The 22827-nt window shown below is 43.4% G+C and overlaps 3 protein-coding genes across 5 annotated transcripts in view; 1 reads left to right on the forward strand and 2 right to left on the reverse strand.

Annotated features, from left to right (window-relative positions):
• Positions 1-86: 86 nt before the first annotated feature.
• Positions 87-19031, reverse strand: mcm4 (minichromosome maintenance complex component 4). The gene is made up of 17 exons (XM_029623454.2): positions 18950-19031; positions 18151-18271; positions 17850-18005; positions 15081-15244; positions 14763-14864; positions 14527-14622; positions 14302-14397; positions 13788-13926; positions 7571-7791; positions 7158-7278; positions 3014-3273; positions 2316-2681; positions 1870-1997; positions 1411-1618; positions 902-1130; positions 562-695; positions 87-392 (listed from the first exon to the last, which is right to left on the reverse strand). The coding sequence occupies exons 2-17, from the start codon at positions 18230-18232 to the stop codon at positions 300-302; spliced, it is 2595 nt and encodes an 864-aa protein (XP_029479314.2). The 5' UTR covers positions 18233-18271; positions 18950-19031; the 3' UTR covers positions 87-299.
• Positions 19032-20456: 1425 nt separating this feature from the next.
• On the forward strand, positions 20457-21965 carry LOC115102966 (CCAAT/enhancer-binding protein delta-like). Its single transcript, XM_029623456.2, has one exon. It carries the CDS (start codon positions 20691-20693, stop codon positions 21603-21605), a length of 915 nt encoding a protein of 304 aa, XP_029479316.1. The 5' UTR covers positions 20457-20690; the 3' UTR covers positions 21606-21965.
• Positions 21966-22158: 193 nt separating this feature from the next.
• spidr (scaffold protein involved in DNA repair) overlaps positions 22159-22827 on the reverse strand; it is an 80938-nt gene continuing 80269 nt past the window's right edge. For all 3 annotated transcript variants that reach the window (XM_029623451.2, XM_029623452.2, XM_029623453.2), the window contains one exon: positions 22159-22639. In XM_029623451.2, coding sequence (XP_029479311.2) covers positions 22430-22639 — 210 coding nt within the window. In that variant the 3' untranslated portion in view covers positions 22159-22429. The remainder of the gene's footprint in view (positions 22640-22827) is intronic.

Below are 22827 nucleotides of genomic sequence, written 5' to 3' on the forward strand. Positions count from 1 at the left end.
CACTGCCTGTAATCATGGCACACCTTGTCATAGTGTTGCATTGTAGCCCTGGCATCAGCATTCTTCCAAACCTGAAACATCCCAAATGACATATAAAAGCATTTCTTTATTGCTCACCAAAACATCAAAGCAACCAAGCACTATCAGTAATCACGAAGCATACAATGCTAGTCCTGACTGAGTCATTAACATTAATGTGGTCAAACATTCTTCACAGTATTCTGTAGAGAAAGCTGCTGGTTCAGGGAAATAAGTGCAAATTCAATGACTGTACAAGGTAAGGGGAGGCGTGAGTTTCTTTACAGCAGGCGAACAGTCTTTCCAGTGACAGTCAGATAGTCTTCATCTGCCAGGGCGCGCAGAGCCTCTTCAAACATATCCTTTGTTATTGCCTGAAAGTTAACACATTAGGAGACAGAAACACTATTCAGAAGATGGATATGCTTATCATCCAATTCAAATGTACAGAAAAACACACATTTAAATCTTGTTTTAGGGTAATTGTGAGGACTGTTTTGATCGTTCTCAACAGGAAAAGCAGAGCTGGGAGGTACTACTTACAGCTTCAGACTGTCCTCGGAGGTCATCAAACAGCTGCTGGTACTTCATGGCAGGGGTCTTTCCCTTGGACTGGATCATTTTCTTCAAGGCCTGGGCCACTTCCTCCTTACGCTTACGGGCCGTGGCACTCATTCCTGGGTTGAGTAAAAACAAAAAGACAAGATAATATTTGCACCATATTGCACATTATCAAAGACACTGAGACATACAAATTCGTAACATGGTTCGCACATCCAACCAATCCAAAAACATATTTGAAACATTTAACATGGCAGACATCCGAAAGGAATTTGAAGAGCTGTCATAGTAAATAATTACAAATAGACTAAATCCTCCATACCGGTTGTGAGAATGGAGATGTCGACAAAGCCAGTCCTGGGGTCTGTAGCGGACTGCTTGAGGGCTTCGCGATGCAGTCTCTTGGCCTCCTCCACGTCGATGTTCTCCACCTTGTCAGAGAAGCGCACCTTGGCATGGGCCTCAGCCAGGCGGATCAGAGACTCCAGCTGCCTGGGGTAGGCAGACACCATCCCCCGCCCGCTGCCAATCTTCCTCATGTCCACGTAGGCCTGGAAGAAAAATACCCATACAATCCATTCAATTTATTTATAAAACCTTTACACTGTTGAATGCTACTGCAGGATATCGACCAGGGCTTCATCTGGCTTAATATAACCTAAACCTGGAACCAGCACAGAACTTGTTACATTCAGGGCCTGAAACAAACCTAGCCAACCACTTAATACTTTTTTTTACCAGTATTTGGTGCTGTCAGGCCCTGAAGTTACATCTACATCACAACCCCTTTCAACTTAGAGTATTTGTTATTATTATATGCTTATATCGTACCTCAATGAGTGCCTGGCTGGCTTCTTCGTTCAGTCTGGGGTTGATGTAAGTGCGAGCGTATGCAATGTAGTCCTTCAGCACAGCCATGTCCAGGAACTCTTCCTCGATCTGCTCCTCGCTCTGGTAGTAGAGCGCCACCAGGTGGTGAGCCAGGCGACGGTCGTACGCCTCGTCTTGAGGATCCAGCATCAGGAAGATCAGATCAAATCTGTAGGGGAAAATAGCATTTTATTTTTTGATATATTATGTTTAATGCCTCACATACTACATTTTTTAATAGTAGGTCATATGCATGTTGTGAGTTGTTTTTATTTTATATATTTTTTGGCAATAAGGTGCATTTAGTTACAGTGGAGAAGTCATTGTTTGGGGTTCAGTGACCCTAAGGATATTATTGACAATCAATATAATTTATCAATAAGAGTGTCCAGAGTGGTTGACCTATCAGGTAATATTTACCTTGACAGCAGTGTGTGAGGGAGCTGGATGTTCTCAATGGTCGTCTTCTTGGGGTTCCACTGAGACTCCACGGGATTGGCTGCTGCCAGGACGGAGGTGCGTGCATTGAGCTGGCAAATGATTCCCGCCTGCACAAAAATAAAGAGAGAGCTTTGTAAGAAACTACCCTGTAGTTCACCGTTACTAACAGACTATTTACAAAACAGAAAACAAAATTATAATGCTTCTCCAGTAGTGAAACTATTTAATCATTCGATGTTAGCAACACCACATTTAACATTAAAATTCAAGAAGAGCCTATAAGTTTCTGTGAAGTGCATCGTTTCTGTGAATAGTCTTGAACCTAGTGCTGAAACTTAAACACCAGTAAACTTTTTTATTTAACAAGGAAAGGAAAGTTCATCCCCTGATCTTATTTTGTTCTTTTATTTATTTTTTATACCAACCTTGGCGATGGAGAGAGTCTGCTGCTCCATGACCTCATGCAGCACAGAGCGCGTGCTGTCGCTCATCTTGTCAAACTCATCAATACAACATATCCCGTTATCACTGAGCACCAGGGCTCCCGTCTGCAGCACTAGCTGCTTGGTCTCTGGGTCCTTCATCACGTAGGCTGTGAGTCCCACGGCGCTGGAGCCCTTCCCAGACGTGTACTGACCGCGGGGCACCAGGTTGAACACGTACTGCAGCAGCTGGGACTTGGAGGTGCCGGGGTCTCCACAGAGCAGGATGTTTACCTCGGCACGGAAGTTACCGCGGCCTGTCTGGCTGAAGTCTTTACGGGTGCCCCCAAACAGCTGGAGAAGAATACCCTTGGGAAAGGAAGAGAAAGTTTATAGTACTGTGCATTTTGAATAAAAGTCTAATCTAAACTCAGTCAAAAATGAAACAACTGCTGCAGCAAAATACCCTGGGAAAAGAATGAAACTTTATAGTACTGTTCATGGATGTTGAATGAAAGCAAAATCCACTGTAATCTGAAAGACAGCAGTTCCACATCCCTGGTAACAGAGGACCCCACGTTCATTTGACGAGACAACGATCCCGTGGTGAGTTTCCCAAAAGCGTTGTAGCACAAACATCTTAATTACATAGCAGGCAATATAGAAAATGATCTTTGTGCTACAACTTTGCTTTCACTGACCTTTTTGATGTCCTCGTGTTCATAGATGCTGGGGGCCAGGGCGGAGGAGAGACGATCGTATACATCTGGTTTGGAGGCCAGCTCCTTCAGTATCTGGACGCGCTCCTCAGTGAAAAGCTTCTGGTCTGAATCCTCATCCAGCCCGTGAAGGCGCTTCTCATCAGTCTTGCGGAAGTGGATGACATCGATGTGGGTCTTATACACAGACTTCACGTTGCTCTGGCGAGGATTCTCACGCATAGGAACCGCTCTGTAGATACCTGTGGGGGAGTTGAGGAGTTTCGTCACGACAATAGGACCATTTTCTTGCATCCCAACATCAAAAAGCTCTGTAGCAGGACAGCTAACACGGATGTCGGGAGTCTCGGGACCTTGAGAAATTTAACAGTGAGTGAGTGATGACCATGAAAACACACAAGACTGACAGCTATTGCTATGCAGGGATGGAACCAAAATTATTCTCCAATCGTTTTGTTCTGAACAGAACTATTATTTTTGTTGGTTCCGTTACACTGTTCCAACCAGCAAAATAAGTTCTGGACCGATTTAAACCAAAAAAATGTAACGTTTATATTGTTCATTTCTGTTCCTTTTTAAACCTTTTTACATTCAACTCGACATTAAATTACTTCACCAATGGATACGGGAGCTTGCTATGGAGCAGGCAAGCTACAGACAAATGTAGGGGGCGACATGTGAATGAAATGCTGTGGGTGAGGAGAGCACTGGGCATGAAGCGCTGGGTAACTTGTTGATATGACATACATTATTTGAATTAGGCCCACATAATTATACCTACGGAGGAGTGACTTCTATGAAGGAACATAACTTCAGAGAGTTATCGTAATGTTGGACCAGAGCTAGCCCTGGAACATAACTTCAGAGAGTTATCGTAATGTTGGACCAGAGCTAGCCCTGGAACATAACTTCAGAGAGTTATCGTAATGTTGGACCAGAGCTAGCCCTGGAACATAACTTCAGAGAGTTATCGTAATGTTGGACCAGAGCTAGCCCTGGAACATAACTTCAGAGAGTTATCGTAATGTTGGACCAGAGCTAGCCCTGGATCATGACTCATTTTATTTCCCCTGTTCTCTTTACTGCTCCAGAACAGTAAAAGGTCACTTTTTTTCTCGGTTCAGTTTCTTAAAAAAAAAGTTCGGTCTTTCCCGGTTTTCGGTTCCCTGAACAGGTCCCAACTTGTTTCTAATGTTCAAGTAAATTATTCTTATGGCTTTATCTAGCTTTATTTGTGATATTTCCCCTTGCCTTGTTGGCTTGCTAGGTTATCAATCCTCTGACATCTGCGTTGTTGACGGTAACCATCTGAGTACGTTTTTTTTTTTTTTTTTACTTGCACGAGCTGCATTTGAAGTTGCACGCAATCGTATCCACTGCTAGGTACACAGATGACGAACTGCACACTCAACTTTTCATGACGCAGCAGAGAAATGAGTCTATAGAACCATGTCTTCTTATTCAAACTCTAGTAAGGCACAGCAGCAGTATGCATGACTACGGCTAATTGTTTTTCCTTACCACGTGACCTGACCAGAAAAACTAAGCCCACGGTTATAGGCTTTAAAAATACATTTAAAAAAAAGGGGGGGGGGGCAAACAGCAGTTGAAACAAACAAAGCGCTATTGATTACAAGGACTGACCACTAAAGTATCACAATTATAGTTAAGCATATTTTAAGTCGAAACAGTGTTTGTTACTAACATGGGATACGGTAGTTGCACTAAGCGCATGAGGCACTTACAAGTTATATTCTACAAGAAATCACTGAATATCATTTATTTATAAGTCCAGAAATGGATGCGGCAACTTCAGATTGCCCTTTTAACTAGAGCACACTTTTTGGAAAGCACTTTATAGCCTGTTACAGAATCCTGTTGCCGTGGGCGCCACATCATTGTGTACGCATTTGTTTATTTGCTTTCTGGAGCCGCGCTGTCTGGCTCTCACTCATCCTCACCCTTTCTCCCCCTCGCATGAGAGATTGAACATCTCCAGCTCGTGGCTTCAGCCAACTAGACAATAGCCATGTATCCCACCCCTTTGCACGCTCTAGCCATGCAGTCTCTCCGAGCCCTGATTGGCTAACCAGCCTGACCCACACTCCCCAAGGGAGTAAATATGGCCCGTACCCGAACAGTCTTTTTCCAGTCTGTGAGCATGGTTGAACCGGTGGATATGGGGATGTGTGAAAACATAAGTTTGTATCACTATTGTTATGCCTGTTGGACGTGTTTACCACATATGTGCTCCAAGTAGAGATAAACTTTTCTTGACATTTATGTTGCCTATTTGTATAGCTTCACAGTGTTCATTGAATGTTATTGGGTAACATGTTTATTGTTAGCATGAGCGCTAGTTGTAACCCGGGTTACTACAGTTGAAGTCAGAAGTTTACATTAAAACTAGTTTTTCCAAACACTCTACAAATGTCTTGTTAACAATCTATAGTTTTGGAAAGTCGGTGAGGACATCTACTTTGTGCATGACAAGTAATTTTTCCAACAATTGTTTACAGACAGATTATTTCACTTATAATTCACTACCACAATTTCCAAATGCCTGAAGGTACCACGTTAATCTGTACAAACAATAGTTGGCAAGTGCAAACACCATGGAACCATGCAGCCATCATACCGCTCAGGAAGGAGACGTGTTTTGTCTCCTAGAGATGAGCGTACTTTGGTGCGAAAACTGAAAATCAATCCCAGAACAACAGCAAACGACATTGTGAAGATGCTGAAGAAAACAGGTACAAAAGTATCTATATCCACAGTAAAACTAGTCCTATATCGACATAACCTGAAAGGACGCTCAGCAAGGATGAAACCATTGCCTCAAAACCGCCATAAAAAAAGCCAGACTACGGTTTGCAACTGCACATGGGGGACGAAGATCTTACTTTTTGGAGAAATGTCCTCTGGTCTGATGAAACAAAAATAGACCTGTTTGGCCATAATGACCATCGTTATGTTTGGAGGAAAAAGGGGGAGGCTAGCAAGCCAAAGAACACCATCCCAACTGTGAAGCACAGGGGTGGCAGTATCATGTTGTGAGGGTGCTTTGCTGCAGGAGGGACTGGTGCACTTCACAAAATAGATGGCATCACGAGGCAGGAAAAATATGTGGATATATTGAAGCAACATCTCAAGACATCAGTCAGGAAGTTAAAGCTTGGTCGCAAATGGGTCTTCCAAATGGACAATGACCCAAAGCATACTTCCAAAGTTGTGGCAAAATGGCTTAATAAGGACAACAACTTCAAGGTATTGGAGTGGCCATCAAAGCCCTGACCTCAATCCCATTAAAAATGTGTGGGCAGAACTGAAAAAGCGTGTGCGAGCAAGGAGGCCTACAAACCTGACTCAGTTACACCAGCTCTGTCAGCAGGAATGGGCCAAAATTCACCCAATTTATTGTGGGAAGCTTGTGGAAGTCTACCTGAAACGTTTGACCCAAGTTAAACAATTGAAAGGCAATGCTACCAAATACTAATTGAGTGTATGTAAACATATGACCCATTGGGAATGTGATGAAAGATACTATACTGTATGTAAACATATGACCCATTGGGAATGTGATGAAAGATACTATACTGTATGTAAACATATGACCCATTGGGAATGTGATGAAAGATACTATACTATTTCACATTCTTAAAATAAAGTGGTGATTCTAACTGACCTAAAACAAGGAATTTTTACTAGGATTAAATGTCAGGAATTGTGTAAAAGTGAGTTTAAATGTATTTGGCTAAGGTGCATGTAAACTTCCGACTTCAACTCTATGTAATATATGGTTATTAGATAGTCCTTTGCTCCAGTTGTATTCATCATTCCTTCATACATAGCACTCTGCACATATCTATGCAGTGTATTTATATCCTGTATAGCATATTCATCTTCTCTCTGTACCTTTACAGGACCTTTCTCAGGGTGTTTAAATAAAGTTCATGTGTGCTAACTCTTGGGCTGCTTTATTCCCCTCTAACCGGGGACGGAGTCAGTGGCTCACAAACCAGTAAAATACGTAGAGCCGGGTTGCTCTCTTCCACATACCATATCCAACAGCTAAGCTATACATTATCGCTTCACAGCCAGTTTTTCTACGGGGTAAACAGCTCACCAGTGATGTTGATGCGGTCTCCTGGCTGTACTTTGTCGACCAGGTCGTTGTGAGCGTACACTATGGTGGTGTGAGGGGTCTGCCCAGCAGGCATGTCATCAGGAGACTCCTGCACTTTGATCTGAAAAGGGGAGATGGAGGGGGAAAAAAAGGAATCCGAGTGAAAACAGGAGTTCTGCTTCTTCAGAGCTGTGTCTGGGAATACACTAATATTGGATTTGTGTTCTAACCCAGGAAGACAAGCTTTTATGGACTAACGGGTATCTGAACTAAACCACTATCCTCAGTTTTCTGTTCAGCAGCATCCAAACAAATCGTATCTTCCATTTAAAGTAAGCAGACTGTCTTAAAGTATAACAGCCCCCTGCATGATCTTGACCAACTTTAAAAAACGCTTTCACCCCATATCTCACCATCTGTTTGTCGGAGAAGGCTGAGCGGTTGTGGATGAGGGCCAGACTGTGGGTGGTGTTGCAGTTGCGGCACACGGCAGGCTCTGCGATGCGGCCGCGGTCCACCTCCACGCGGGTAGAAAAGGCACAAACCTGGCACTGGAAGAAGGCCTCCTGCATCTCTGGGATCAGCTGCGAGGTCCTGATCACCATGCCGCTAATGGTGATCATTTGGTCAATGTCTGGAAGGAGAGGGACAGAGGAAGATTGTATTAAGTACTGAGCACTATAGCACCAGATATGGCTTCAAATTGTCCTTGTTTCAAACATTTTAGATATGGTTGACTGAGCTTGCCCGGGACAAATGGAATCAATGTCAGCCCCAAAAGTACAAATCATCTGGCACTCTAGGCCGCAGGCTCATTCAAACGCTCAATTTGGAAAGAAAATCAATGTTAAATTGAGTATAATTCACTCTTCATATGGTTTATAGTGCAATAGATGTTCATGTGTTGTTCAGGGAAGCTAGACATCCATCAGATGCTCCCAGGTGAGATTTATTTTTAACAACATTTCGACCCGTAGGTCTTCATCTGACATCGGTGCAAATGCAATCGAAATTCTAATCAAACACTTCATGAGAGCCCTGGCATTCAGAGTTTGAGCGGAATAGGATTGCCTGTTGCACAGTGAGAGCCAGCTCCTCATAGCTACAAGACCATGGTGCTTACCTATGGCTATGTGCAAACCCTACACCCCAACCCGAGTACTCCGTTCTGCCACCGCAGGCCTCTTGGCCCTCCCACCCCTACGGGATGGCAGCTCGTCTCTGTCCTGGCAACCTAATGGTGGAACCAGCTTTCCCCTGAAGCTAGGACAGCAGAGTCTCTGCCCATCTTCTGAAAACATCTGAAACCCTACCTCTTCAAACAGTATCTTAAATAATCCTCCTCACCTCGACCCCCCCTCTCATTTTTAAAATGTTTAAATAAACACTTAACCAGCACTTGCACTTGACCCCCTCTTCTAGCGCCGACTCTGACAGCTACGTTAAAGGAAAAATGTACTTTCCATGCCTGTGATATGTGGTTGTCCCAATGGGTTAAATGTAAGTCGCTCTGGATAAGACTGTCTGCTCAATGACTAAAATGTAAATAGCTGGTTGATGTATTGAATGAAGTAAGTTTTCCTATTAGCCCATGTTGCGCAACATTTCTATAGGCTATGCAATTGCATGACAAAACTGAGTTGATGCCCTCTGCTAAAAAGAGGGATACCATAAGTTTTCTATAGGCTAGGTCTACTATATTTATTTCTTAAAATTCCTAATATTAAGCACATTGCTTCGCTTTACAACCGGAGTAGCCTACATGGCTGGCATGAAAAAGAACCACGGTGAAAATGTCCTCTATTCGCTATTTAAATGCACAAGGATGACCTTTTTTCCCCCCTGACCCTGTTTCCGACAGGTGCATGATAATGGCCCTAAATCAAAACTAATTTCACACATACAGTACCCGTCAAAAGTTTGGACACCTCATTTCAGGGTTTGTCTTTGTTTTTACTATTTTGTACATTGTAGAATAATAGTGAAGATATCTAAACTATGAAATAACAGATGGAATCACGTCGTAACCAAAAAAGTTTTAGATTCTTCAAAGTAGGCACCCTTTGCCTTAATGACAGCTTTGCACACTCTTGGCATTCTCTCAAACAGCTTCATGAGGTAGTCAACTGGAATGTATTTCAATTAACAGGTGTGCCTTGTTAAAAGTTAATTTGTGGAATTAATGCCCTTCTTAATGCATTTGAGACAATGAGTTGTGTTGTGACAAGGTAGGGGTGGTATACAGAAGATAGCCCTTTTTGGTAAAAGACCAAGTCCATATTATGGCAAGAACAGCTCAAATAAGCAAAGAAACGACAGTCCATTACTTTAAGACATGAAGGTCAGTCACTCCGGACAATTTCAAGAACTTCAAGTGCAGTCACAACCATCAAGCCCTATGATGAAACTGTCTCTTATGAGGACCGCCACAGGGAAGGAAGACCGAGAGTTACCTCTGCTGCAGAGAATAAGTTCATTAGTTACCAGCCTCAGAAATTGCAGCCCAAATAAATGTGACGCATCAATTCAACTTTTTTTGCCGAATACAACAGTGCTGACTTACTCCTGAAATGCTTACTAACCAAATAGTGCGGAAAAAAGGCATGTGTGTGTGTAGGTAAGTAAAGAAATAAAACAGGAAAAAGACATTTGAAAATAAGAGTAGCAAGGCTATATAAAGACACCGGTTAGTCGGGCTTATTGAGGTAGTATGTACTAGAGGTCGACTGATTATGATTTTTCAACGCCGATACCGATTATTGGAGGACCACAAAAAGCCGATACAGATTAATCGGCCGATTTTTATTTATTTATTTGTAATAATGACAATTACAACAATACTGAATGAACACTTATTTTAACTTAATAATACAAATCAATTTAGCCTCAAATAAATAAGGAAACCTGTTCAATTTGGTTTAAATAATGCAAAAACAACACAACAACACTCGAAGCAGCGTTACCCATCGCTCCACAAAAGCCGCGGCCCTTGCAGAGCAAGGGGAACAACTACTCCAAGTCTCAGAGCGAGTGATGTTTGAAACGCTATTAGCGTGCACCCCGCTAACTAGATTTCACATCGGTTACAACAGCCATTAGGCTGATAGGCTTGAAATCATAAACAGAGCTGTGCTTGCGAAGAGCTGCTGGCAAAACGCACGAAAGTGCTGTTTGAAAGAGTGCTTACGAGCGTGCTGCTGCCTACCATCGCTCAGTCAGACTGCTCTATCAAATCATAGAATGAATTATAACATAATAACACACAGAAATAAGAGCATTTGGTCATTAACATGGTTGAATCCGGAAACTATCATTTAGAAAACAAAACGTTTATTATTTCAGTGAAATACGTAACCTTTCGGTATTTTATCTAATGGGTGGCATCCCTAAATCTAAATATTCTTGTTACATTGCGCAACCGTCAATGTTATGTCATAATTACGTAAAATTCTGGCAAATTAGTTCGCAATGAGCCAGGCTGCCCAAACTGTTGCATATACCCTGACTCTGCGTGCAACGAACGCAAGAGAAACGACACAATTTCACCTGGTTAATATTGCCTGCTAACCTGGATTTATTTTGGCGAAATATGCAGGTTTAAAAATACACTGCTCAAAAAAATAAAAGGGAACACTTAAACAACACAATGTAACTCCAAGTCAATCACACTTCTGTGAAATCAAACTGTCCACTTAGGAAGCAACACTGATTGACAATAAATTTCACATGCTGTTGTGCAAATGGAAGACAACAGGTGGAAATTATAGGCAATTAGCAAGACACCCCCAATAAAGGAGTGGTTCTGCAGGTGGTGACCACAGACCACTTCTCAGTTCCTATGCTTCCTGGCTGATGTTTTGGTCACTTTTGAATGCTGGCGGTGCTTTCACTCTAGTGGTAGCATGAGACGGAGTCTACAACCCACACAAGTGGCTCAGGTAGCTCATCCAGGATGGCACATCAATGCGAGCTGTGGCAAGCTGTGGCCCAACACCGTGCAGGACGTTTGGCAGGAGCAGGAGGAGCACTGCCAGAGCCCTGCAAAATGACCTCCAGCAGGCCACAAATGTGCATGTGTCTGCTCAAACGGTCAGAAACAGACTCCATGAGGGTGGCATGAGGGCCCGACGTCCACAGGTGGGGGTTGTGCTTACAGCCCAACACCGTGCAGGACGTTTGGCATTTGCTAGAGAACGCCAAGATTGGCAAATTCGCCACTGGCGCCCTGTGCTCTTCACAGATTAAAGCAGGTTCACACTGAGCACATGTGACAGACGCGGTGGAGAACGTTCTGCTGCCTGCAACATCCTCCAGCATGACCGGTTTGGCGGTGGGTCAGTCATGGTGTGGGGTGGCATTTCTTTGGGGGGGCCACACAGCCCTCCATGTGCTCGCCAGAGGTAGCCTGACTGCCATTAGGTACCGAGATGAGATCCTCAGACCCCTTGTGAGACCATATGCTGATGCAGTTGGCCCTGGGTTCCTCCTAATGCAAGACAATGCTAGACCTCATGTGGCTGGAGTGTGTCAGCAGTTCCTGCAAGAGGAAGGCATTAATGCTATGGACTGGCCCGCCCGTTCCCCAGACCTGAATCCCATTGAGCACATCTGGGACATCATGTCTTGCTCCATCCACCAACAGACTGTCCAGGAGTTGGCGGATGCTTTAGTCGAGGTCTGGGAGGAGATCCCTCAGGAGACCATCCGCCACCTCAACAGGAGCATGCCCAGGCGTTGTAGGGAGGTCATACAGGCACATGGAGGCCACACACACTACTGAGCATCATTTTGACTTGTTTTAAAGGACATTACATCAAAGTCGGATCAGCCTGTAGTGTGGTTTTCCACTTTAATTTTGAGTGTGACTCCAAATCCAGACCTCCATGGGTTGATAAATGTGATTTCTATTGATAATTTTTGTGTGATTTTGTTGTCAGCACATTCAACTATGTAAAGAAAAACATATTTAATAAGAATATTTCATTAATTCAGATCTAGGATGTGTTATTTTAGTGTTCCCTTTATTTTTTTGAGCAGTGTATATACTTCTGTGTATTGATTTTAAGAAAGGCATTGGTGTTTATGGTTAGGTACAGTCGTCCAACGATTGTGCTTTTTTCGCAAATGTGCTTTTGTTAAATCATCCCCCAGCGTTGCATCGATTATATGCACGCTAGATAAATTAATAATATCATCATGTGTAGTTATAACTAGTGATTATGGTTGATTGTTTTTTATAAGATAAGTTTAATGCTAGCTAGCAACTTACCTTGGCTTCTACTGCATTCAAGTAACAGGCAGGCTCCTCGTGGAGTGCAATGAGAAGCAGGTGGTTAGAGCGTTGGACTAGTTAACTGTAAGGTTGCAAGATTGGATCCCCCGAGCTGACAAGGTGAAAATCTGTCGTTCTGCCCATGAACAAGGCAGTTAACCCATCGTTCCTAGGCCATCATTGAAAATTGGCGCCCAAAAATACAGATTTCCGATTGTTATGAAAACTTGAAATCGGCCCTAATCGGCCATTCTGATTAATCAGTCAACCTCTAGTATGTACATGTGGGTATGGTTAAAGTGACTATGCATATATGATGAACAGAGAGTAGCAGTAGTGTAAAAAGAGGGGTTGACGTGTGGTGGGACACAATACAGATAGCCCGGTTAGCCAATGTGCAGGAGCACTGGTTGGTCGGGCCAATTGAGGTAGTATGTGACTATGCATATAAGATAAACAGAGAGTAGCAGCAGCATAAAAGAAGGGTTGGGGGAGCACACAATGCAAATAGTCCGGGTAACCACTGGTTACCTGTTCAGGAGTCTTATGGCATGGGGGTAAAAACTATTGAGAAGCCTTTTTGTCCTAGACTTGGCACTCCGGTACCGCTTGCCATGCGGTCGTAGAGAGAACAGTTTATGACTGGGGTGGCTGGGGTTTTTGACCATTTTCAGGGCCTTCCTCTGACACGCCTGGTGTAGAGGTCCTGGATGGCAGGCAGCTTAGCCCCAGTGATGTACTGGGCAGTACGCACTACCCTCTGTTGTGCCTTGCGATCGGAGGCCGAGCAATTGCAGTACCAGGCAGTGATGCAACCTTGAAGCATGGAGGTGGTGTGATGGTGCTTTGCTGGGGCCACGGTCTGTGATTTGTTTAGAATTCAAGGCACACTTAACCAGCATGGCTACCATAGCATTCTGCAGCGATACACCATCCCATCTGGTTTGCACTTAGTGGGACTATCATTTGTTTTTCAACAGGACAATGACCCAAAACACACTTCCAGGTTGTTATTTGGGCTATTTGACCAAGGAGAGTGCTGCATCAGATGAACTGGTCTCCACAATCACCCAGATACCATCAAATTAAGATGGTTTGGGATGAATTGGAGTTAGAAATGCCTCAAATAAATAATGGATTTATTGTGTTGGTGTAGGCTATATTCAATTGATTCATTAGCCTATTTTAAAGTGTATGTTCCAGAGGTCCGATATCAGTGTCTTGTAGGCTATGTGTGTGGAAGTCCGGAGATGTTAAACGTGTTTATGTTAATTAACGGTGAACAACAGTGAGACCAGCAGTTATTTGCATGACAGTTACCGGCTGACAAAATGTAATTACCGCCACAGTCCTATTACCTTCAGGGTTCAGGCTCCTCATGTTCCTGGTCTTCAGGGCGTTGTACGGCCGCACCTGGATCTGGTGCTCCAAGATGGAGTCTGGGAAACGCTCAAAGAACAGCTCATTGACAGCCATGTCAAACGTGGGGATGACTTCCTGTGAAAGAGATATAGGAAAAACAACATTATGAATCACCATTCTTATTGGTATGCCGCATGTAATTAAACATATTGTAATTTCTATGCCCATGGTAATAAATGGTAGAAAAATATTTAGCAGACAAATATTACACCAACCCACCTTTGCTAGCGGTTACAATTTGATTTAACGCTGTCATACGGCAAACATTTTAAGTTAGCATTCATAGCCCATTATCTCCCATTAATATTAAAGAGGTCCTAAAGCTAGAAATCAAATATCTAAATGACCTTTGGTAATTCCATATGCTAGCTTAGTAGAACTTACACACACACCCCCCACTTAGACTCGAGAGGGTTCATATGTGAGACCGTCTGGTGCGTGCGCGTTTACCTGGGGGTAGGAGATGAGCTGCCTGTACAGGTCCGCGTCAAAGGACTGCACATGGCTGCAGTTGACGTTCAGCACAGGCTCACCAACCACACTGATCTAGAGGGACAACACAAGTAGAAAATTATCACTGCAAAAGAATAAGTGCAATACTAGTCTCAAGACAAGATGTTAATGGTTGATCACTGTTATTGGTGTCACATGGTGCTAGGGGGAGGGGGACCCTACCTCCTCCAGCTTCTGCATGTAGAGAGGCTCATTCAGGTCCAAACCAGCATTCTCATCCTCGTTGGAAGTCGGGTCAATGAACCTCTGCAGGAATCTCTGTGGGGAAAATGAACAATAATAGCATTCAGATAAAATGATCTAACAGATTGAACCCACCTTTTTTCTTATCAATTATATTTGTATTGTTTATTTTTCTACACCAATGAAAGCAAAGCCCTAAAGGTTCATTTCCATACCTGGAACTTCTCCTTGCACGTTCCCACGTTGACATCAGTGCCCCAGATAACAAGCTTCTGACCCAGTGCCTGCTCACTGGCTACTGCACCATCTGCACTTGGCTGGTGGAGGACAAAAATGGCATTAGCTGTTATATATTTCCTAACAATGTCATTCTATATAGCATAAGCCGTTAGCAAATCTCTTAACGCCAACTTTCTAAAATAAATAGCATTAGCTGTTACAGATTTGCTAACAATATCATTCTATATCTATATAGCATTAGTGGTTATACATTTCCTGATTATCATTCTCCATATAGGAGTTTCTCTACTCACCGGTTCAGAGTGAAGGTCCACCTGGGGGGCCTTCCTGATAGAGCCCAGGTCAGGGCGCTGTCTGGCTGGGGTGCCACCCACACCACTACGGGGGGTGCCCTCCACCCTGGAGCTCGGAGTCCCGTACATCAGAGGGGAGCTCATGTCCACCTCACTTGGGAGAACTGAGGAGAAGACATTGACTTAACATTCCGAGTGACGTCACAGGGTCAAAATCTCAGTTCTTTTAGGTACAGTTCCAGTTTATTTTTTGCAGTTGTGCTGCACAAATGATCTGGGCCCGTCTCCACAAAGCATCTCAGAGTAGGAGTGCTGATCTTGGATCTGTCCATATAAATCATATCAAACTTTAGTTGTCACATGCGCCCAATACAACAAGTGTAGACCTTACTGTGAAATGCTTACTTACAAGCCCTTAACCAACAGTGCAGTTCAAGAAGAGTTAAGAAAATATTTACCAAATAAACTAGAAAGTAAAAATAGAAATAAAAAGTAACACAATAACGAGGTTATATACAGGGGGTACCGGTACCAAGTCAGTGTGCGGGCAGGGGTACAGGTTAGTTGAGGTAATTGTACATGTAGGTAAGGGTGAAGTGACTATTCATGTGGGTCAATGTAAATAGTCCGGTGGCCATTTGATTAATTGTTCAGCAGTCTTATGGCTTGGGGGTAGAAGCTGTTAAGGAGCCTTTTGGTCCTAGACTTGGCGCGCAGGTACCACTTGCTGTGCGGTAACAGAGAAAACAGTCTATGACTTGGGTGACTGGAGTCGCTGACACTTTTATGGGCTTTCCTCTGACACCCCCTATTATATAAGTCCTGGATGGCACGAAGCTTGGCCCCAGTGATGTACTGGGCCGTACGCACTACCCTCTGTAGCACCTTATGGTCAGATGCCGAGCTCCTTTCCCCATCTCCTGAGGGGGAAAAGGTTTTGTCGTGCCCTCTTCACGACTGTCTTGGTGTTTGGACTATGATAGTTTGTTGGCGATGTGGACACCAAGGAACTTGAAACTCTCGACCAACTCCACTACAGCCCCGTTAATGTTAAATGGGGGCCTGTTCGGCCCGCCTTTTCCTGTAGTCCACGATCAGCTCATTTGTCTTGATCACATTGAGGGAGGAGTTGTAGTCCTGACACCACACTGCCAGTTCTCTGACCTCCCTATAGGCTGTCTCATAGTTGTCGGTTATCAGGCCTACCACTGTTGTGTCGTCAGCAAACTTAATGATGGTGTTGGAGTCGTGCCTGGCCGTGCAGTCATGAGTGAACAGGGAGTACAGCTGGGGACTAAGTACACACCCCTGAGGGGCCAGTGTTGAGGATCAGCATGGCAGACGTGTTATTGCCTACCCTTACCATCTGGGGGCAGCCCGTCAGGAAGTTCAGGATCCAGTTGCAAAGGGAGGTGTTTAGACCCAGGATCTTTAGCTTAGTGATGAGATTGGAAGGCACTATGGTGTTGACAGCTGAGCTGTCGTCAATGAATATCATTCTCACATAGGTTTTCCTTTTGTCTAGGTGGGAAAGGGCAGTGTAGAGTGAAAAAGAGATTGCATCATCTGTGGATCTGTTGGGGTGGTATGTGAATTGGGGTGGCAATTGACAACAAAAAATATATATTATTATCAAGTGCAGTCACAAAAAACATCAAACTGGCTCTTATGAGGACCGCCACAGGAAAAGAAGACCCAGATTTACCTCTGCTGCAGAGGATAAGTTCATCAAGAGTTACCAGCCTCAGAAATGGGCAATTAACTGCACCTCAGATTGCAGCCCAAATAAATACTTCACAGAGTTCAAGTAACAGACACATTTGATCATCAACTGTTCAGAGGAGACTGTGGGAAATCAGGCCTTCATGGTCGAATTGCTGCATAGAAACCACTACTAAAGGACACCAATAAGAAGTGACTTGCTTGGGCCAAGAAACACAAGCAAAGGACATTACACCGGTGGAAATCTGTCCTTTGGTCTGATGAGTCCAAATTGGAGATTTTTGGTCCCAACCGCCATGTCTTTGTGAGATGCAGAGTAGGTGAACGGATGATCTCGGCATGTGTGGTTCCCACCGTAAAGCATGGAGGTGGTGTGATGGTGCTTTGCTGGGGACACCGTCTGTGATTTATTTAGAATTCAAGACACACTTAACCAGCATGGCTACCACAGCTTTCTGCAGCGATATGCCACCCCATCTGGTTTGCGCTTAGTGGGACTATCATTGGTTTTCCAACAGGACAATGACCCAAAACAAACCTCCAGGCTGTGTACGGGCTATTTGACCAAGAAGGAGAGCGATGGAGTGCTGCGTCAGATGATCTGGCCTCCACAATCACTCGACCTCAACCCAATTGAGATGGTTTGGGATGAGTTGGACAACAGAGTGAAGGAAAGGACCCAACAAGTGCTCAGCATATGTAGGAACTCATTCAAGACTGTTGGAAAATCATTCCTCATGAAGCTGGTTGAGAGAATGCCAAGAGTGTGCAAAGCTGTCAAAGCAAAGGGTGGCTACTTTTGAGAATATAAAATCTATTTGGATTTGTTTAACTTTTAGATTACTACATGATTCCATGTGTGTTATTTCATAGTGTTGATGTCTTCACTACTATTCTAGTGTATAAAATAGTAAAATAAAGAAAAACCCTTGAATGAGTATGTGTCCAAACTTTTGACTGGTACTGTACATTTATGCGACTGCAAAAAAAAAGACTAACTCAAACAGCATCATTCTGTGTGTTAATGCTGGAGAGGCAGTTAGTTACCTGAGCGGCGCGGGCTGGAGAACAGAGAGGTGTCATGGACAGCAGGGCTGGCAATGTCTGTGGCTGGAGACGTGGGCATGGCCGGCAGATCCCCGTTGGAGGAGTCTTGACCTCTCCGCCGCTGGGAAGGAGGGGAGACCAGGCCATCACTGCCAGCTACAGAGACAGAAAAATAAATAGTTGGTTAGGTTAGACTGCTTCCTTTCATGTGATTTATATGTCCTTGAGTGTTATATTAAATTAAAAGCAGAATATCTCTGTACAAAATCAAACTGTAAATATAGTTTATGGTACTCAGAACCTTTTCCTGTCGACTTAGGAGTGGCTGGAATGTCATCCCTGTTGCGCTTGCGTCTACCGGGAGTTGATGTTGGTGAAGACATTCTGAATGATCACAGGTCCTAGAAAAGAAATCTGGTTGACTATACGGAAGGGAAAAAAAGTTAAATAACGTTAAATGTATGAGTCTTTGACTCGTAAAATAACATAATACAAACAGAAAGTAACACATAGCGGAGTTGAGCTTGAATTAGCTAATAACAAAGCCAGTAGTTAGTTATGTCACTAGCTAACGAGTTAATTGTTGGTAGCTACTTGCATTCTTTTCGACGTGTAATGAAACAATGCATCATAGCCAGTTAGCTAGCTGGGAAGTCAACTAAACATCCGAAAGAGCTTGTAAACTAAAAATAAAATATTGATTGTAAAATCCTTAACTAGGTACATTCTCTAATTATATATTCCTAATCATTTTTTTATCAAATACTTTGATGGCTGGCATGTTCATTGTAAAACAGTAGCTAGCTAGTGCAAGTTAACAATAGAGAGAAAGCTACTATGTTAGTATCTTTGCATGAAAGGCACCAACTACTACTTGCCGAGGAAACCCCGTCTGATTTTATTTTAAAAATCCGGTGAACACTCCCAAACACATAAATTAGGTAATGAATTTGCTCTAACATAAAACATTTAATAAACAACGACCTAGTTCATTTAGCTTTTGAAAACCTTAGAAATAGCTAGCTACAGTATCTTAAAGTAAATTAAGTATAGTTATAGTATAGTAAATACTTATACTTATAGTAAATTACTTGTCTTACCTAGTACGTAGTGATACCGCAATGAATTTGGCGCGAAATGGTGGGTGTGACGTTTTAGTCCCGGGAAACTTTGCACCAATAGCGAAGCTAAGTACTTGTGCGCTAACCATTAGCATTTGCACATCAAGGGGGTTCCGGAGTGTCTTTACAATCAGTACGGTTAACATTTTAAATGGAATACCTTAATACTCTTATTTTTGTAAGTATTTCATTATTATATCAGGAGTTTGCATTGTAATAATTGTGTTCACCTAAAGGTCTGGGTAATCCCCCCATCAATCTGACATCGTTTCACCCGAAATATTCCACTCAGGGGCGCTAGTGTAAACCTTTACCACAAGGTGGCGCATGTGCCATGAGAAATGTGTCAACATTTTTTGACGATCACTCACAAGCATTTCTTTAGATTTTCATAGAATTTATGGGAATGGCATGAAACAAATTCCGGGAACACATCAAACATGCAGAATTGCTCTTACCATAAGTAATTACTCTGCATTCTTCTATATAGCAACAATGCCTTTATATCAAATGAATAACCATGATAACCTACTTTCCAGGGCCATCAAGGACATCTAATTTATTTTATAGACGTGTACTGCATGTACTGTACACAAAAATCGGTGAATATAAAATATTGTTCATTTATGTAACATTTCCACTGCCCACAATGTCATATGACCAGAGACGTGCACTTGACAGTTTACATCAATGGTTCCCAACCAAGGGTACTTGGCCTACCCACAGTGGGTACTTGAAAAGACTCAATGAGACCATAGGCCTACTGGTAAAAACTACATGAGGGGGTACTTTAGGGGTACCAACGGTTGGGAACCACCGATTTACATGATGATGCCTATAAAAGCGCTGGCTCCACATACGCAGCATGAAATTGTGCGCTTGTCAGTTAGGGAATTCGATTCATCTGGCCCGGGCGCCTTGGCGTGTTTTGCCCTGGGTGAAAGTTGATTGCATTCGTTTTGGAACCGGGCTTCCTCCCGGGCGTGAGCCAGGTTCGCCGTTTAAAGCCCACGGCGTAGTCGCCTCAAAACTAAAGTTAAGTAATTAAGCATGTGGCATAATGAGTAGGAGTTTATGTTTTCACATGCAAGTGATCACTTTGAGAAAAACACTTATTTAACTGCCTTTACCAATGAAAACTAGATTGAAAATTGAAACATATATTTATAGAAAAGTGATGTGTTTCTGGACAATGCACCATGCTGCATCGTTGACATGGCAGAGCGGCGCAGATTACTGTTCGATTTGAGAGGGCGCAGCTACCTCATCTCTTTTGCCCGTTGACCTCATGGGTCATAGACCGGTGGCCCCGCGGATCAGCATAATCGAATCCCCCCAATGCACTCGTAGTATAGAAAGAGGGTGGCATGTGCGCACACCCTTCTCTCCTCAAATGGGAGCTAGGGAGACCACGTGATTCAAACTAGACTCTACTGGCTTGTCAAAGGGGGAGGTAAACCTTTGACGTAAGCAGAGGAAAGATACAAAATACACTCCGCGAAATACAGAGGCTTCAGAGAAGTTACAGACCTTAATATACCGCCACTATTTTAGAATAAACCTAAACACCACTTAAAAGAAGCAACGTTGGGGAAAGGGAAGAGGACGCTCCAGTAATACAGTGAGCGTGATACATTGTATCAAGCTTGTTCCAACTACCTGGCTACTAAGTAACGAAATCTATTGACGTCCGATCCCACGAGGGCAGAAAGCAGAGTTCATGTGTGATATATACAGCCTGGATTCTCAGTGCGTGTCTCCACAATGCAACATGAGTTGGGCGATGGAGCCTACAAACTTCTACGACAATAAGCTGAGCAGCGGTCTTCAGGGGGTCTGCAAACCCGGGAGAAGTGATCATGGCACGGGCGAGGACACAACCATGGCCGAGCTGAACACAGCCCCTGCAATGTACGACGACGAGAGTGCCATCGACTTCAGCTCCTACATAGAGTCGATGACAGCAGTACCACACCTGGAACTCTGCAACGATGAACTTTTCCTTGACTTATTCAACACTGTGAAGCAAGAGAAGACAGACTTCTACATGCCAAGCTCGACTACGTCGTCCAGCAATATGCAGCAGCTGTCAAACTGTTCAACCAACGCATACGCAGTTGGAAGCCAAAAAGAGTTCGAGAGGAAGCTCAAGGGTGGATTTGACAACAAAGGGGTCTTCAGTGCACCGATTAAACAGGAATCGGACTGGAGCGACAATGACATGTCCTCGTCGTTACCTTCCCAGATCAAAAACTGCGCGCAGACCTCCGTGAGCCTTCCCATGGGACAACCAACTCCACCATCAACCCCAGAGCCCCTCTCAAGCCAATCAGCCCACTCCTCTCCTCGGAAGGTCGGCAAGGAGAAAGGGAAGAAGAATTTTGACAGGTACAGCCAAGAGTACCGCCAGAGACGTGAGAGGAATAACGTTGCAGTGAGGAAAAGTAGGGACAAAGCAAAGCAACGCAACGTGGAAATGCAGCAAAAAATGCTTGAACTGGGTTCAGAGAATGACAGATTACACAAAACTATCGATCAACTAACCAGTGAGCTCACTGGCCTGAGAGATTTCTTCAAGCAGCTTCCCAATCACAGCTCCTCGTTTTTGGGGACCACGGGTGGGGCCAGGCGGTGACCAATTAATCTTACTTTCTAATTAACTGAACTTTTGAAATTACATACCTCAACACAGACTTACCATCTGTAACAGATGCATTATAAACAAGCTTACATTTATGGCACTGGAAATGTACTGGAAACGTAGGCTTCCTCCCATATTGTTGCCATAATCTTTTTGGGGGATTTTTTTTTCTATATTAAATTATTTTACTACTTCATTTAGTTGTTGTTATACCAGATATGGTACATGTTTTATAATTCCAAACTTTGTAAGAGCAAGAGCATGTTTGAATTTTATATAGTTTATATAAAAAAAACATTAAATATTTGTCTTATGGAATCTCTAATAAAAGTGCTGAAAAGTCATACAAATCAACATCGTCTATGAGTGTGTTTGGGATGAACATATTAGTACATATGTGATTATAAATTACTTGGCATGGTTAAAGTATGTTTTATATGGATTTGCTGGTGCCAAGAATCTACCTCAGTTGGAGTTGGGCCACCTCTCTAGAATAACATTTTCACAGCTAGCGGAAGAAAGTACAGAAAAAGGTAAACAAATATGCTAACTTATAATACAAGGTTTATTGACACAGTATAAGCACCATTCATCTTCAGAGAAAGATTAGGGGGTAGAAATTCAAGGGAACACTTTGAATCGAAATGTGCGGCTATATACAGCAAACAGGCATATTTTACAGTCACCATTTGGACCCACGTGACAAAGTCTGACATATGTTACTCCTCTCTTGTCCAGTTCTAACCTTGGGCTGTCATCTCCAGGGTCCTAACATATCAGTAACACACAAACAGATCTATTTTTTCCAGCCTAACTATTCATGCGTTGTACAGAGCCTGGCTGGGCTGAGGAGACCTCCTAGTCCTACAGATTGATTTCACTAGATCCCAATCCACACTTTGACAGCCTCTGAGGCAGATCTCTTCCAGACCGATCGACAGGGCAGGTTTCCTGGTGACCACGCGGACATAAGCGCTGAGGGGGCCCACCTCCTTCCCCAACACATTTTCCACCTCGTAACCTGGGAACTGCAGCACATGAACAATCAATCTAACTATGGATCTATAGGCATAGGCTAGTCTAAGAGTAAGACTTACAGTTTAAGTCTGAAGTTTACATACACCTTAGCCAAATACATTTAAACTCATTTTTTCACAATTCCTGACATTGAATCCTAGTAAAAATTCCGTCTTAGGTCAGTTAGGATCAACACTTT

Source organism: Oncorhynchus nerka, linkage group LG20 (genome assembly GCF_034236695.1).
Source record: "Oncorhynchus nerka isolate Pitt River linkage group LG20, Oner_Uvic_2.0, whole genome shotgun sequence".
In the NCBI taxonomy this organism is placed as follows: Eukaryota; Metazoa; Chordata; class Actinopteri; order Salmoniformes; family Salmonidae; genus Oncorhynchus; species Oncorhynchus nerka.